This window comes from Schistocerca piceifrons, chromosome 8 (assembly GCF_021461385.2).
Source record: "Schistocerca piceifrons isolate TAMUIC-IGC-003096 chromosome 8, iqSchPice1.1, whole genome shotgun sequence".
Classification (NCBI taxonomy): Eukaryota; Metazoa; Arthropoda; class Insecta; order Orthoptera; family Acrididae; genus Schistocerca; species Schistocerca piceifrons.
Genome location: NC_060145.1, coordinates 382,045,338 through 382,062,603, shown reverse-complemented (window position 1 = coordinate 382,062,603; position 17,266 = coordinate 382,045,338). Strand labels below are relative to the sequence as shown.

Here is a 17,266-nt window from a genome sequence, read left to right as displayed (position 1 = left end):
AGAGTAAATAGCACTTTTAACAGTTTATGGATTAAAATATAACGAAGTTTACGAGCAACTACTTTCAATGAGTTTTCCTCCTCATCTTCGCCTAAATTTTACTTTGAATCTCCTTGCTTTGTCTCACTGATATGTCACTGAAGTCACGTTTGGCAACTGTGTCGCATTCTATCGAAAAGCTAGCTAAATGTAACAATCTAATTTCACCCTCACTCGAACTTAAGTAGTTTTTTTATCGTTTTTAATTTGCTGAAACTGATTCGCAAGATTATGCAGTCACTAATATTGTGGTTGATATCCGCAAAGCTGTTTAAATGTTTGCATAAACGTCTCTTAACCCATAACGGCATATTTGCTTCAGCACACGCTTGTTGCTCGTTCAGAGCCTACCATACCATTCTGTATCAAAAATAACTCCATTGTTGACAATGAGTGACCTGTGTAGGCGATAGTTGCGTGGAAACCCGTTTAGAAGATGCTGCAGTAACTAGCATTGCCACAAATATCCTGAAACCTGTTTAGATGTTTGGATTTACATATACCTTATCTGAATCTTTTGCAATTCTTTTTGGTCATTTAATGACTTTACAAGACGGTAAATGACAGCATCATCTGCAAACAATCTAAGACGGCTACTAAGATTGTCCCCTACGTCGTTAATATAACCTATAACACTTCCTTGGGGAACGCCAAATATTACTTCTGTTGTACTCGATGACTTTCCGTCTATTACTAAGAACTGTGACAGGAAATCAGAAATCCATTCGCACAACTGACGCGATATTCCACAGGCACGCAGTCTGGTTAGAAGACGCTTGTCAGGAAAGGTATCGAAAGCCTTCCGGAAATCTAAAAATATGGAATCAATTTGACATCCCCTGTGGATAGCACTCATTGCTTCGTGAGTGTAAAGAGCTAGCTGTGTTTCGCAAGAACGATATTTTCTGAATCCGTGCTGACTATGGGTCAATAAATCGTTTTCTTCGAGGTACTTCATAATGTTCGAATACAGTATATTTTCCAGAACCCTACTGCAAATCGACTTTAGTGATACGGGCCTGTAATTCAACGGATTACTTCTACTTCCCTTTTTGGGGTATTGGTGTGACTTGAGCAGTTTTCCAGTCTTTAGATACCGGTACGCATCTTTCTGTGAGTGAGCGGTTGTATATAATTGCTAAATATGGAGCTATTGCATCAGCATACACTGGGAGGAACCTGACTGGTATACAATCTGGACCAGAAGCCTTGCCTTTATTAAGTGATTTAAGCTGTTTTGCGACACAGAGGATATCTACCTCTAAGTTTCTCATCTTGGCAGTTGTTCTTGATTGGAATTCAGGAATATTTACTTCGTCTTCTTTGGTGAAGGAGTTTCGGAAAACCGTGTTTAATAACTCTGCTTTAGTGGCACTGTCATCGGTGACTTCACCGTTAATATCGGCGCAGTGAAGGGTATTGATTGCGTCTTGCCACTGGTGTGCTTTATGTATGACCAGAATCTCTTCGGGGTTTTCTGCCAGATTTCGAGACAGAGTTTCGTTATGGAAATTATTAAACGCATCTCGCATCGAAGTACGCGCTATATTTCGAATTTCTGTTAAAACTTTGCCAGTCTTGGGGATTTTGCGTTCTTTTAAGTGTGGGGTGTTATTTTCGCTGCTTCTGCAACAGCGATCTGTAGAATTTGTCACTTACCAACGCCATCAGCGATTACTCGCAAGATATTTAATAAAAATTCAATGAATATCTCGCTACGATCACGTTTAATGCCCGCAATGAACAACAACCAGTGATCTTAGTATAGAGATCACTGACCAACAACACTCACAGTAGCGCGGTCAGTAGTCAGAACACTACCGAGCGCTGATTGGCTGTTGGAGAATGCGTGACGTTGGTGCTCTGAGCAAGTTAAAGCTCGACATCATTCTGACTCAAACTACAGGATTTACTTCCGCAGTTTATTCACCGTAGTCCTCGGTATGTAACTTCACGCAGGGAACAACTACAGGAATCAGTACATTCAGTTGCGGCGATCTGCCATCTCTATGTCTTTTTCACTGCGACACGTACAAACTATACAGTCAAGTACCGTGCTCAGGGAACACGTGAATACTTTCAAAGTCCGTAACATAGGAACTGTACTGTCACTGGATTATGTGAATCAAGATCTACAGTCATACTCCGCAACCCTCGCAAGGTGCATGGCGGAGGTTACTACGTACCACTACCAGTCATTTCCTTTCCAGTTCCATTCGCAAACAGAACGAGGAAAAAAGGACTGTATATAAACCTCCGTACGAGCCCTAATTTCTCGAAACTAACCTTCATGGTCTTTACGCGAAATGTGCGTTGGCGGCAGTAGAATCGATCTGCAGTCGGCCTCAAAAGACGCTTCTCTAAATTTCCACAGTAGTGCCTCCGGAAAAGAGTGTCGTCTTCCCTCTAGGGATTCCCGGTAAGTACACTACTGGCCATTAAAATTGCTACACCACGAAGATGACGTCATTTTTTCGGATGAATCCAGGTTCTGTTTACAGCATGATGATGGTCGCATCCTGTTTGGCGACATCGCGGTGAACGCACATTGGAAGCGTGTATTCGTCATCGCCATACTGGCGTATCGCCCGGCGTGATGGTATGGGTTGCCATTGGTTAAACGTCTCGGTTACGTCTTGTTCGCATTGACGGCACTTTGAACAGTGGACGTTACATTTCAGATGTGTTACGACCCGTGGCTCTACCCTTCATTCGATCCCTACGAAACGCTACATTTCAGCAGGATAATGAGCGACCGCATGTTGCACGTCCTGTACGGGCCTTTCTGGATACAGAAAATGTTCGACTGCTGCCCTGGCCAGCACATTCTCCAGATCTCTCACCAGAACGTCTGGTCAATGGTGGCCGAGCAACTGGCTCGTCACAATACGCCAGTCACTGCTCTTGATGAACTGTGGTATCGTGTTGAAGCTGCATGGGCAGCTGTACCTCTACACGCTATCCAAGCTTTGTTTGACTCAATGCCCAGGCGTATCAAGGCCGTTATTACGGCCACAGGAGGTTGTTCTGGGTACTGATTTCTCAGGATCTATGCACCCAAATTGCGTGAAAATGTAATCACTTGTCAGTTATAGTCCAATGAATACCCGTTTATCATTTGCATTTCTTCTTAGTGTGGCAATTTTAATGGCCAGTAGTGTAATTCCAATTATCTCGGCACATAGCTCTTCCCGAAACGAATTCCAGGACGATGCACTGCCCACATCTGTAGTCTCTGGCTGCAACACGCCTGCCTGCTGGTTCAGCAGTTGAGTACTGCTTAATTTCCCGTTCCACTCTCACATTGTTCGCGAGATGGTTGATGCGGACTGCTCGTATCTCTGCACTTCGCAGGAATTTCGTGGGCGCCGCCAATCGGCTGTCTGACACCGCTGCTACTGCTGCTGATGAACCTGCACAAAGGCGGCGACTAGTTCTTCGTCGTTATGCATTCATAACACAGCGGTCTCGGCGCGTTGTGCGGGTTGCCTGCCACTAGGCGCACCCAAGGCCGCGTCCGTAACATGATGCGCACAAGTTGGCTGTGGATGCAGCAGCCGCTATGAACGCGGAAGTAAACACAGCGACTAGGGAGTGCATCAATCACGTGCCATGAGGCGCGGAAAATTTCGCTCTCTAATTTCGTCTCCCCGCAGACGCTCAACGAAGACACTGAATTCCGCTTTCAGAAACTGCTTTATTGCAAACAGAAAAAGTACTCAGGGATAAGCAAGTAGCGTATGACACGTACCTACAGTTAAAAACAGATGAAGCTAGACAGCATGATATAGCCGCTAGAAATATTGCAAAATCTCTGACAAGAAGAGCACATACAGAGAGTTGAGAAAAAATTCCTTAGTGATGTGGAAAACGATGTATACAGGGGACATTTGCCTGTAACTTATTAAAAGTATTTCAATCAACCAGAAAGAGACAAGGCACGAAAAAACTTGACAACACAGGAAGAATGGGTGGAACATTGTAAAAGCATTTGGTTTACTCCTGAGATAGATATTCCAACACCATGTGTACACGGGTCAACAATTTGTCTACAAATTATCAAAAAATGCAGAAAGGGACCACACACGAATAGGAGGCACAGAAAGAATGGACTGCACATTATAAAAGCATTTTATTTAATCCCGAGGAAATTATTTCAACTAATCCTGAAGAAAGGCGTGGAGACGTAAAAAAGGCTGAGTAGCTCACTTTAAGGGGTTAGCGACAGTAATAAGAAAAATAAATTTTAAAAATTCACCTAGGCCAGAGAGCGTAAATATCGAACTCATAACGAACGGAGGTCTTTTACTCAAAACTTCGCCTCCTGAATCTATTGAAGACATTTATTTCCAAATAAAAAGTCTAGCTTGCAAAGTTAATAACGCGTTTTGCCCTTTTGCGGCATATCAGATTGTCTATTAAACAAGAAAACAATGTACAAGAAACTAGTGGAGAAACGTATGTGAAAGTAGCTGGATACCTAACCCATCAGTTATAAAGCAATGCAAAATGAAAAATGATCGCAAAAGTAGCTACTTTTATGTAAATTTCTATTAATTTTCATTATTTTACCTGCATAGTCATACAAGATAGGGCCATGCCCCTTCATCTATTTGTTTCTAATAGACTGTTTTCTTGTTTTATAGACATCTGAAGGTGCTCCAAAAGAATGAAAAATGTTATTGACATTAAATAACTCTGCAACTAAGATTGTTTTTGGATAAAATGTTCTCGGGTTTCCAACCGCGTCAATTGGTTAAAACTACACGAGCTGTCGGCCAAGCACTCCTTGGCCATTGTCAAGTGTTATGACTGCCAGTGGGCTGTTGGTGCGCCATTATATATGCTAGCTGCCGGCTGTGACGTCACTGGTGCCCGTGACATTGCCATATATGAGCATGTTTTGAGTCGGCGTTCCATGTGCCCGAAGGCCGTTGCGCTCAGCCCTGGTCATGTTGGATGCTGGTAACTTCACCTTTGTCAGTATACGGCTGGTTTCTCGCCGTATTTCGTCCGCTGTTTCATGTGGGAGCTTGTGGACTGCAACACCGCTTATTATTTCACAGACAGGAATGTCCCACGGTGAAGGTGCGAAATTAAGTCCTTTCTTAAGTGCCGGCTTTGCACCCTCGTCTATATGTCTCGCCGTCAAGTTGATGACGGCGCGTTCTGAAGATCTGTGGTCGGCACCATATAGTTGTTGCGGAACCGTCTACGCCTTAGTGATGACGATATTATGGTCAGTTTTGATGTAGTGGCGCTGTTTTCGAATGTGCCTATCAAAGATTCTCTGGATCTAATTTCCCAGTACTTTGTAAGTGACGTCATCCTACTTCGTGTACAACGGCTAGTATTACGATCAGACAGACGGCGTAACAATGGGTAGCCCGTTGGCTCCAGCTGTTGCAAACCTCTTCATGGAGAATTTTGAGGATATTGCCATAGATACTGCGCCATTGAAGCCTAAGTGTTTCTTTCGATACGTTGACGACACGTTCGTCATTTAGCCACACGGACGCGGGAAATTAGACAAGTTTTTGGAACACATCAATGGCATCAACAGTAATATCCAGTTCACCATGGAGGTGGAAAAAGATAATGCATTGAACTTGCTCGACGTCCTTGTCCACCGTAAACGAAATGGGTGCCTTGGCCACAGCGTCTACAGAAAACCCACCCACACAGACCTGTTCCTGCACGCTACCAGCCATCATCATCCAGCACAGAAGCGCACAGTAGTGCAAACATTGGTGCATCGTGCAAGAGTAATATCAGACGACGACAACCTGCCCCACGAACTGAGCCACCTACGCAAGGTTTTCGGGAATAACGGCTACAGCACCCATCAAGTGAAAGAAGTGACTTCTGGGAAATATCAGAATAAGACCAGCGACGAAGAGCAGGAAAAGAAACTTGTTGTGCTGCCATTCTGTGGCTCTGTGTCGGGCAAGATAAGACGCCTGTTGAAAAGACACAAGATCAAATCGATCTTCAGGCCTCCAACGAAAATCCGTCAATTACTGAGACCAGTTAAAGACGCTGTAGGTCTCAGAACACCGGGAGTTTACGAAATACCTTGTGAGTGTAGCCAGAAGTACATCGGACAAACAGTGCGCACTGTGGAACAACGCAGGAAAGAACATGAGAGGTATTATCGGCTACGCTATACAGAGAAATCTGCGTTAGCTGAGCATGCGTTAGAAAACGGTCACCACATAAAATTTGACAATACCTCTGTCATGGCTCGCACTACCGGCTTCTGGGACAGTGCAATACAGGAAGCTATTAAAATAAAAATTACCCCAAACACCCTGAATAGATACGGTGGCTTACAGCTCAGCGCTGCGTGGGATCCAGCGATCGCGCGGTTGAAGAGGGCACATGGAACGCCGACTCAAAACATGCCCATATACGGCAATGTCACGGGCACCAATGACGTCACAGCCGGCAGCTAGCATATATAAGGGCGCACCAACAGCCCACTGGCAGTCATAACACTTGACAATGGCCAAGGAGTGCTTGGCCGAAAGCTCGTGTAGTTTTAACCAATAGACGCGGTTGGAAACCCGAGAACACTTTATTCAATGTTATCGCCGCGAGACTCTGCATTCAAGATTGTTTTTATTCTGAAATAATTCAAAACCGGATGCTGTACAACCCTATCACAATGGAATGGAACTGTTTTTATTGACCATATGGGTTTACAATGAGGATCCCCAAAACGTGGTTTACGGCAACTGTTTCTTTTGTATTTAAGGAAGGATAAAGCAATGAACCCCAGACTACAGAAATACACGTTACTTAAATTCAACCTGTAAACTACATCCTGGTATGTTAAATAAGCGAATAACAACAGCAGCAGAGTCGCTCTTGTAAGAAGAACTGAATGGTCTTCTAAAAGGGTGAGCTTGTATTGAAAATGTATTTACTATGAAGCAGCTAACGAAGAAAAGAAAGGAATTGAATTTACCCATCCACATGGAGTGTATAGATTTAGGGAAGACTTTCGATAATGTAGGCAGACAGGATCCATAGAATATAATAACCAAGCGAAGCTAACTTCGGCACGCAATAACGTGTTTATAGAATGGCACCTGGTTAAGGCTCAGTTTATCTAATTACAATGGGGAAAATATAGTTATTAGCCAGGGTGTACGACAAGTGTGGATATTATCATCCACGCTTATTAAAATATTTATATGGACGATATTTTGCACAGACAACAACCACCTGGTACTAAGTTACTAAGCATCACTTCAAATGTGCTAGCACACACTAATGACACAGTGATCACGCAAAACACGGAAGATAATTTCAAAGAATTATGTACTTATTACATAAGACTTGCAAAGAATATAGTTTTAAAGTTTCTACTTCAAAATTAGCAACCATGGCGTTCCAGAGGAAACACCGAATCCGAGCAAATATTGTTTTGAATTACAGAATTTTGAACAGTTTCAACATCTTAACTACTTAGGTTGCAATATTTCTTATGACTATGATGGTGATATAAATACTGCATTGGGAAGATACCAGGCTATGTGTGGAATTGATCGAAAAACCATTGAAAAAAGCATGAAACGAAACACAGTCGAAGCTATGTAAGATGATGGCAGCAACCAGGAACGCTGTCAAACATATCGATTTGACGGTCCAGGCATTACAGTGTAATTACTGTCTTCCACTAAAAGTGTCATTTCTGTTCGTCTCACAGCGTACTCCTCTCAATTACTTTTTGTACTACGCTGCAGCAGTTCTTTCTATATGTGGTCTATTCATCGAAATATGTTACATGGCAGTGACACGTCATGTGAAAGTTGCTTCCTTTCTTAAATCTCCCAAACTACTACATTTCAACTAGCGCAATTTGTTCACCACCGAGGAATTCAATGATACATCTGTTTTACAAGCACCTCAGTGTCAAACGACATTTTGAAACGATCCATGTACTGCGAATACATAGAAAGAAGGATCCTTTATTGTATGATTATGTGATAGCGGAACAAACACTGGTAGCAGTTACTTCTGTAAAATATCTGGGATTGTGCGTGCGGAACGAATTGAAGTGGAATGATCATATAAAATTAATGGTTGGTAAGGCGGATACCTGGTAGAGATTCATTCGGAGAGTCCTTAAAAAATGTAGTCCATCAACAAAGGAGATGGCTTACAAAACACTCGTTCGACCTATACTTGAGTATTGCTCATCAGTGTGGGATCCGTACCAGGTCGGGTTGACGGAGGAGATAGAGAAGATCCAAAGAAGAGCGGCGCGGGTCGTCACAGAGTTATTTGGTAAGCGTGATAGCGTTAAGGAGATGTTTAGCAAACTCAAGTGGCAGACTCTGCAACAGAGGCGCTCTGCATTGCGGTGTTTCGAGAGGGTGCGTTTCCGGATGAGGTATCGAATATATTGCTTCCCCCTACTTATATCACCCGAGGAGATCACGAATGTAAAATTAGGGAGATTCGAGCGCACACGGAGGCTTTCCGGCAGTCGTTCTTCCCGCGAACCATACGCGACTGGAACAGGAAATGGAGATAGTGACAGTGGCACATAAAGTGCCCTCCGCCACACACCGTTGGGTGGCTTGCGGAGCATAAATGTAAATGTAGATGTAGATGCTGCTACCTTCTGCAGGGCAGTAAAACCCACAGTACATTAGCGGGAACATTAAAAAATCAATTTTAATCTAAAATAATGTGGCCCCGATGCTCAAAGTAAACACAAAAACATAGGATGCATTAGTTTCGATATGAACCTCGAGAGTGTACTTTCTTTTACGTATTTTTAAACTGATTAGCCGAAGAGAGTTACCTTTGTATCGCTACAAGTCTAGTCCTTGCTGATATGGGCCGAGGAGGATGAAACAACAAAACAGAAAATAAGTAGCGTACTAACCTTTCTCCGCTTCCGCGCCAAGAAGCGAACACCGAAGGCGGCAGCGATGGCCAACGGGACGGTGCAGAGCACTCCAAGTGCGTACATGCCAGCATGCATGCCCCAAGAGTCCTCAGGGTCTTCAGAATCAGGAGTGGGCGCCGCCGCCTCGTAGCAATGACTGACGTTGCCGCACCCTGGCTGCACACCTGCTCCCCACTGAACGCCCCGGCTGGTATGACGAGTTGGATGAGGTCGACTGACCGCCTCCAGTGGCGTTCGTCTTTGGCGTTGGGCTTCCAGCGCCTTCAGCAGTAGCAGTCTTTGGCGTTGGGCTGCTGATACCTTCAGTGGCAGTTGTCTTCTGCGTCGTCTGCTCACCATCCCTCACCGCCGCTTCAGTCATCCAAACTGTCGAGCTGCCATTGTACAGGTGGACTATCGGTAGGTCGTACTCTTTATCAGGTCGCTCGAATATTGCCATCCCTGATGTGTGGCCTGCAGAGGTGGATTCTATACCTACTGTCGTCGTCACTACACTCTCTTCGGTTGGTTGCGCCGCCTTCTCCAATTCCTGCACTGAGGTACTGGGTGTAGTGAGCGCACCAACTTCCGAAGACTCTTTACTCGCTTGTGTTGTTGTGTCTGGAGTTTTCGAGGAGGGCGCAGCAGTGACATTTTTGAGATTTCGATCAGATAATGTGACGGTTTCACTGGAGACTTCTGGTATCGTGGTTGGATCATCGGCAATTTTCAGTTTATATTCAGGACGCTGAGTGATAGACTCGATTTGGGAAGAAATAGAGGAGGCCTCGCTCATGACATTCTGTTTCTGCTCTTCGTGATTGGGAGTATCTTTAGACTCATCGAATCCAGACGTCGAGCTGGGTTGGAATGATGAAGTCGAAGAGACTTCCGAGCTCTGTGTACTTACAGTAGTTTGAGGGACGGGGGCAGCTGTTGCAGGAGGCTCGTTCTTTACACTGACTACTGTAGTGACGTCTGCGTTGCCTCGCGCAGTTGCATTAACCACACTAGACGAGTTCAATGTGGCTGCCTTGCTTGGAGCTGGAGCAGAGCTACTCCTGCTCTCTGAAGTGGAGTCAGATTCCGCTGTCAGCTCTAGAGGCAGAGGCAACAAAGCTGGTGGAATTGTTGTCGTTACTGGCGACCTCCACTCACCCTGTACAGAAACAGAGGTCACCACGGCCGTGGACAGAATTTTAGTTGTGGGTGGCGGTGGTGACAGACCCAACATCATGCCCTCATCTGGAATATCTACAGGGCTTTCTTTGGCTGCAGAACCTAAGTTGGCTCCAAGACTAGACGATCCTGTCTCATTTTCACGTACCTTCACCAGATCAGTTACTGGGGTGGTATTCTCTAGCACAGATATATGTTCGTTATCCCGCAGAGTCGGTCTTCTCCGTAACGTAATATCTGGCCTAGGATACTTGTGTGCCGGCCTTTGTAGCGAAATTTTGGTATAGTTCTTCACGGGAAGTTCCTGAGACACCGGGAGCCAAGAAATGTTGTTGGGCTTCGGCAGCAAAGAATGTCGAGCGTCCATGTACACGCTATTCGTAAACTGCGGCGGTTCGGTCAAGTTTCTTTGGGTTGGTGGTGAAGTTGCAGTCACCAGCTTCGCTGGCGGTTTCCGTAAGAACGGCCTGCGATTAATTGTGCTGTAGATGCTGGAATTCCTAGGTTTATGCGGTAGATCTCTTGCGGGAGACACAGATGGAGGCGACGGAAAACGTACTCTGAATGAGGAAGTGCTAAATGGTAGGCTCGAGACGAGTGCTGATGGAATGTCAGATGACTCGGATGCAGGTGAGGATGAAGTTTGGAGAGAAAGTGCCGGTGAAACGGAGCTGCTTTCGTAGACTGGTGTAGTGTTCAGTTCTGCATTTGTTCCTTCCGTGGCATGTTTTGGAGAGTTGGTAGTGTAGCTCACGGCAGTTGGCTTTCTGGTAAATCTTGGTGGAGGAGGAAAGGTTTCTTGCGGAGCGGGCGGTGTGGTTACAATAATAGTCCACCGGCTGCTAGGACGCTCGTTGGAACGCGAGGGATTTGGAGTTGTGGTGATGGTGGAAGGAGTAGTCCTGATAGAGGTGGTTGAAGACGTGGCTGTAGAGGTGGTGATAGTTGTGCTCGTAACTGTGGTGGTTGGGATAGTGGTAGCCATGTTGCCTGTCGTGGATCCAGTAGTACTGGAATTAGTGGCAATGAAGGAATTGGCAGTGTCGCTGGTTGTGCTGTTAGTGAAGGGCGAAGCAATGGTGGTGGCGGGAAATGATGTATTCGTGACACTGGAAGACGAATCACTGCTGGAGAGAGGCTTCACCGACGGCAGAACTGTAGTGGTGGTACTTCTGCGCCTGTACGTCACTACAGCGGGTGTCTGCGTCTTCAGAGACGACGTGGCTGGAGGAGGAACGTCTGTCTGTATCGAGGGAGACACCGGCGCCTCACTCGTTCTGTTGGCGTCGACAGTAGCGGCCACTGGCGACGTGCTTGGGACTTCGACTGACCCATTCTGCGCTTGGGCAGGTCCAGAGCTGGTCGTCGTTGTCGATTCGTCCAAGCTGGGCCTGCGCTGGGCGCTGCAACAGGGAACAGAAAAGCAGCTTACCACCTATGTTTCACTTCATATTTACCATGTTATTGGCAGTGCATTTCATTCAGTGCTTATCTAAATTTTTTAATGGCTACACCAAAGTTGACAGATTAGCCATTGTTAGTATTGGTGAAAACATTTTTTTACGGATGTTGTATATGTGTCTCCTCTTCAGACAACTGTTGCAACTCTGACGTCATACACCTAAAACTGTGAACGCAGTAACTACGTAAATACTCGCTACACAAAGGGACGATCCTGGCTTTGGTCTGGTTGTTTGTCGTGCGTGCTTTCGAGGGCTCGGTGAGTATTTACGAAAGGTAAATGGAAAATTATATCTAAATTTAATTGTAAAAAGCGCATCACGATTCTATGTACATGCATCTGGGAAACATGCCCTAGTAAAATCGGATGGCTACGCCTGGGTATTGAGTCAAACAGAGCTTGAATGGCGTGTAAAGATACAGCTGCCCATGCAGCTTCAACACGATACCACATCAAAAGTAGTGACTGGCATATTGTGACAAGCCAGTTGTTCAAAATGTTCAAAAGTGTGTGAAATCTTATGGGACTTAACTGCTTAGGTCATCAGTCCCTAAGCTTACACACTACTTAACGTAAATTATCCTAAGGACAAACACACACACCCATGCCCGAGGGAGGACTCGAACCTCCACCGGGACCAGCCGCACAGTCCATGACTGCAGCGCCATAGACCGCTCGGCTAATCCCGCGCGCGAGCCAGTTGCTCGGCCACCATTGACCAGAAGTTTTCAATTGGTGAGAGATCTGGAGAATGTGCTGGCCAGGGCAGCAGCCGAATATTTTCTGTATCCAGAAAGAACCGTACAGGACCTGGAACATGCGGTCGTGCATTATCCAGCTGAAATGTAGGGTTTCGCAGGGATCGAATGAAGGGTAGAGCCACGGGTCGTAACACATCTGAAATGTAACGTCCACTGTTCAAATTGCCGTCAATGCGATGACGAATACACGCTTCCAATGTGCGTTCACCGCGATGTCGCCAAACATGGATGCGACCATCATGACGCTGGAAACAGAACCTGGATTCATCCGAAAAAAATGACGTTTTGCCATTCGTGCACCCAGGTTCGTCGTAGAGTACATCATCACAGGCGCTCCTGTCTATGATGCAGCGTCAAGGGTAACCGCAGCCATGGTCTCCGAGCTGATAGTTCATGCTGCTGCAAACGTCGTCGAACTGTTCGTGTAGATGGTTGTTGTCTTGAAAACGTCCCAATCTGTTGACTCGGGGATCGAGACGTGGCTCCACGATCCGTTACAGCCATGCGGATAAGGTGCCTGTGATCTCGACTGACAGTGATACGAGGCCGTTGGGATCCAACACGGCGTTCCGTATTACCCTCCTGAACCCACCGATTCCATACTCTAACAGTCATCGGATCTTGATCAACGCGAGTAGCAGTGTCGCGATACGATAAACCGCAATCGCAATAGGTTACAATCCGACCTTTATCAAAGTCGGAAACGTGATGGCACGCATTTCTCCTCCTTACAAGAGGCATCACAACAACGTTTCACCAGGAAACGCCGGTCAACTGCTGTTTGTGTATGAGAAATCGGTTGGAAACTTTCCTCGTGTCAGCACGTTGTAGGTGTAGCCACCGCCGCCAACCTTGTGTGAATGCTCTGAAAACCTAATCATTTTCATACCACAGCATCTTCTTCTCGTCGGTTAAATTTCGCGTCTGTAGCACGTCATCTTCGTGGTGTAGCAATTTTGATAGCCAGTAGTGTATATTCACCCCAAGTTTCTGTCTTGATTAATGTAGAAGATATGTGAAATCGGATGAATCTTTTAGAAATAACCTACCTAAGTACTTCACTAAGGAGCGACTTTCAATTCCATTTTCCCCTGATAAACTAAAGTAACTAATGTATTTAAAAATTTGACAAGTACGTCGATTCCTAGAGTTTTTACAATGGATTTTTTCGGCGAGATTGATTTGTAGGTGTAAATGTGCCACCGGAGAATGTAAATCGTAAACCGACGAGTTAGCAAAGCAGCAGCGTAGTAAGAGTCTGCAGGACTCGAAGGCGTTTGCTGTTTGTAGCACATCGGGAGGAAGTTCTGTCTCCGCTTTCGCAAACGCTCAGCGTTATTACGTGACTCGGCGCCTGAGAGAGTTTCACGGCACTTACCGTAAGTCACGAGAGCAGAGATGTGGCAGACGATGCGAGAAGGCAATCCAGCTACCTCCCAAAAGCTCCACTGGCGAGCAGTAGACGGATCTCAACAACCGCCTGTAGTGTGTTCCATTATCTGCCGAGGACGTTGCAGAAACGGCAGGTCACGCAGAATGTGCGGTGTGTTGTTAAGTAGCACGTCATTATTATCTCTTCGTGATGATGTGATGATGTTTGGTTTGTGGGGCGCTCAACTACGCGATCATCGGCCCCCGTATAAAAAAACCGGCCGCGAATCGAACCCGGGACTCCGTGATCCACAGGCAGAAACGCTAGCCACTAGACCAAGAGCTGCGGACATTTTTTCTTCGTGTAAGAGTTATACACATGGGACTTCCGTAAGGATCTGATATCTCAGAAAGAATAAAAATAGTTGAAGTGGCTCTGAGCACTATGGGACTTAACTGCTGAGGTTATCAGTCCCCTAGAACTACTTAAACCTAACTAACCTAAGGACATCACACATATCCATGCCCGAGGCAGGATTCGAACCTGCGACCGTAACGGTCGTGCGGTTCCAGACAGTAGTACCGCTCGGCCACTCCGACCGGCTCAGAAAGAATAAGACAAATCAAACTGAGGGCATTTTGGAATAAATTTACAACAGGTATTCGAAGGGTTAATCTCTTCTTTTTATACTTCACAGCAATAAGGATTCAGCTCTGTGGACCATGACAGAATTCTGTCGGGAAACTCTTCGTTAAATCTGGTAATCGACTCACTCAGCTGTGCTATCAATTCGATTAATGCACACCGCACAATTCACAAGTCTCCCCCCCCCCCCCCCAAAAAAAAATGATCATGTAATAATAAATAAACGAATAAAAGTCCATCATCACAGTCCATCTTGTGCATAAACACTTACATTTTCTGGAACCAGCACTTGTTGCGCTGCAAGGTGTACTTTGACCAACTGTTTCACAAATGTAGAACCTGGTTGTCAACGGGACCATTCAAGTTTTCCGGCAGAATTAGCGGTGTTAAAAGCAGCTGAGATCGCTGAATCTAAACCAGGTTCCAAGTTCTGCAGTAATCCCTGAGAGATTCTATACAGAATTCACAGTTGCGATTTAACCGCAATATTTCGTAGAATCCTCGAACAAAATACTGTGTCACAGTGTTCGGAAAAAAGCTCTAGTTACACCCGTCTACAAGAAAGGTAGCGGAGGTGACCCACAAAATTACCGTCGAGTACCACTGTAGAACCCTAGAACATATTCTGATCTCAAACATTATGAGGTATCTCGAACAAAATGACCTACACCATGCCAATCAGCAGGGTTCACGAAAACACAGGTCACGCGAAACGCAGCTCGTGCTTTTCTTACATAACGCCGTGGAAGAAATGAATCAACGCAGTCAGGTGGATGCAATGTTTACATCCGTAAAGCATTTGACTGTGCCACTCCTACGCTTGCTATCGAAAGTAGAGTTATATGGTGGGTGAAATAAAATTTGTAACTGGATTGGCGGTTTCAATGTAGGTAGGAGAGTCATCGAGGGATGCAATCGTATTAGTGAGTTCAGGCGTACCCCAGGGAAGAATTCTGGAACCTTAGCTGTTCATGTTGTACATTAATGATTCGGCATACAATGTTAATAGTAAGCTAAGACTTTCTGGAAATAATGCTGTTACTATAATGAAGAGCTACCTGAAAAAAACTGCAAAATACTCTGTCAGATCTTGCTAAGATTTCGGTACGGTGCGATGATCGGAACTTGCTTTAAATTTGCAGAAATTTAGAACAATGCACTTGAAAAAACTAGAAAACTTAATATTTATTGTACGACTACAATATCTATCATAAATAATATAGTCACTCACCTCTTACAAATACCTAAATTTTGTCACAAGTTTCAGGAATGTGAATGAGAATGAGCACCGGCTGTCGTAGGTAAGGTTGGTGACAAGACATGAACTCTCTGGCAGAATCTCGAAAAAATACAGTCGGCCTACAAAGGAAACTGGTTACAGAACGCTCGGGCGTCTCCTTGTAGAATATTGTTCAGTTGTCTGGAATCTATAACGAACAGAACTAACACACAATATGGAACGTATTCAAAGAAGGGCAACACGAGTATCATCAGTTTGTTTCACTCACAGGAGAGCGTCACTAAAATGCTGAGAAACCTGAGGAGGCGAAAACTATACCTAATACGGGGCAGTCGAATGAAAACCAGAAAGATGGAAAAAGTAATTAGGCCATTATGAGACAAGACGGTTAATTCCTTCATCGAAAAATGTTTACCGTTGCCTATGGAACGACGACAACCTAAGGGTGCATATTTTCATCCCGAGCAAATAGACGGCTGCGAATGTCTTTCTTCAGGATTCCAAATTTATGGAAATCGCATGGGGAGAGACTGAGATAACAAGGAGGTTGTGTAAGGGCTTCCCAGCGAAACTTCTGCAGCGTGCTCGAACTTCCCAGCGAAACTCCTACTTCGTACTAGAAACAACCTTGGCAAAACGTGGGCCTGCACACATGGAAGTTTAGAAAACTTTCAAGAAACGTCAAATTAATATTCAACACAATAGCATCTCTGGCAAAGATATATGCTGATTAGTGAATTTCTTCGTTATTTTGAACTAATACGAGAATGTGAAGTTACACAGTATTAAGTTACGAAAAATATTTCTGTTCTCTTCTTACTGTTATCAAACAAGTCGCTACATGAAAACAAATGTTAATGAAAATATAAACATTCAAATTACACTGTCAAGAGAAAAGTAAGCGACATTTTCATATCGATTGTGATGTTGCTATTGGCGAAAGGGACATCTATGCAAAAATTTACTGCAGAATTTAGTGGCAACATCGCAAGTACAATGCTGAATGAGGCAGCGATATAAAGCTACACTGAGGCACTCTTAATTTTGCGTTAAATACTGTTGTAACAACAATAACATTATTTTATTAAATTAAATAGATGGCTGTATGAAGTGAAGCAACGTGTGGTATCTCACGCGGAAGCAACAAAAAATGTTTGTGTCATACGTGTAAGGCTGAGAAACAGTGCGTTATACACAATCTGTAACGTTTACAGCACCTTCCTAAGTGTCCTTGATAATCTCATATAATCTCATATCTGTTCGGATGAAAGAAAACACTGAGATGAAGAACCATCACAGCCGCGATATTCTGCAGGCTCCATATAATTTCAGATTCTGATTCACGCTGCACCTCCATGATTCCAGGGAATGATGTCAGTCGTAACAGTCCGATGTCTGCAGTCAAGCAGTTGCGGGAGAGACACTCGAAGTATGCCGTAAATGCTAAGATCTGCACGAACTGTGCGTAAGAGTTCGAGAGACAATGGGCCCAATAGTGGCGCTGCCTCATCGCTTCCTGCACCGGTATAGCGGTTACCCAGTGCACCTGGGAGCCGTACTATCGCATCGCTGAAGGCCGAGTCGGCACTCGTGCGTTATCGTTTTCTAGAAATCATCAGCAGGCGTGACGATCTACTTGTTCGACACTTGGCCGCAGAGAGGA

At 44.9% G+C, this 17,266-nt stretch overlaps 1 protein-coding gene across 1 annotated transcript in view; it reads right to left on the bottom strand.

Annotated features, from left to right (window-relative positions):
• Nucleotides 1–17,266, bottom strand: part of LOC124712365 (mucin-5AC-like) — a 400,134-nt gene that overhangs the window by 37,534 nt on the left and 345,334 nt on the right. Inside the window, 2 exon segments of the mRNA XM_047242660.1 lie at nt 8,942–9,139; nt 9,141–11,526. Coding sequence (XP_047098616.1) covers nt 8,942–9,139; nt 9,141–11,526 — 2,584 coding nt within the window.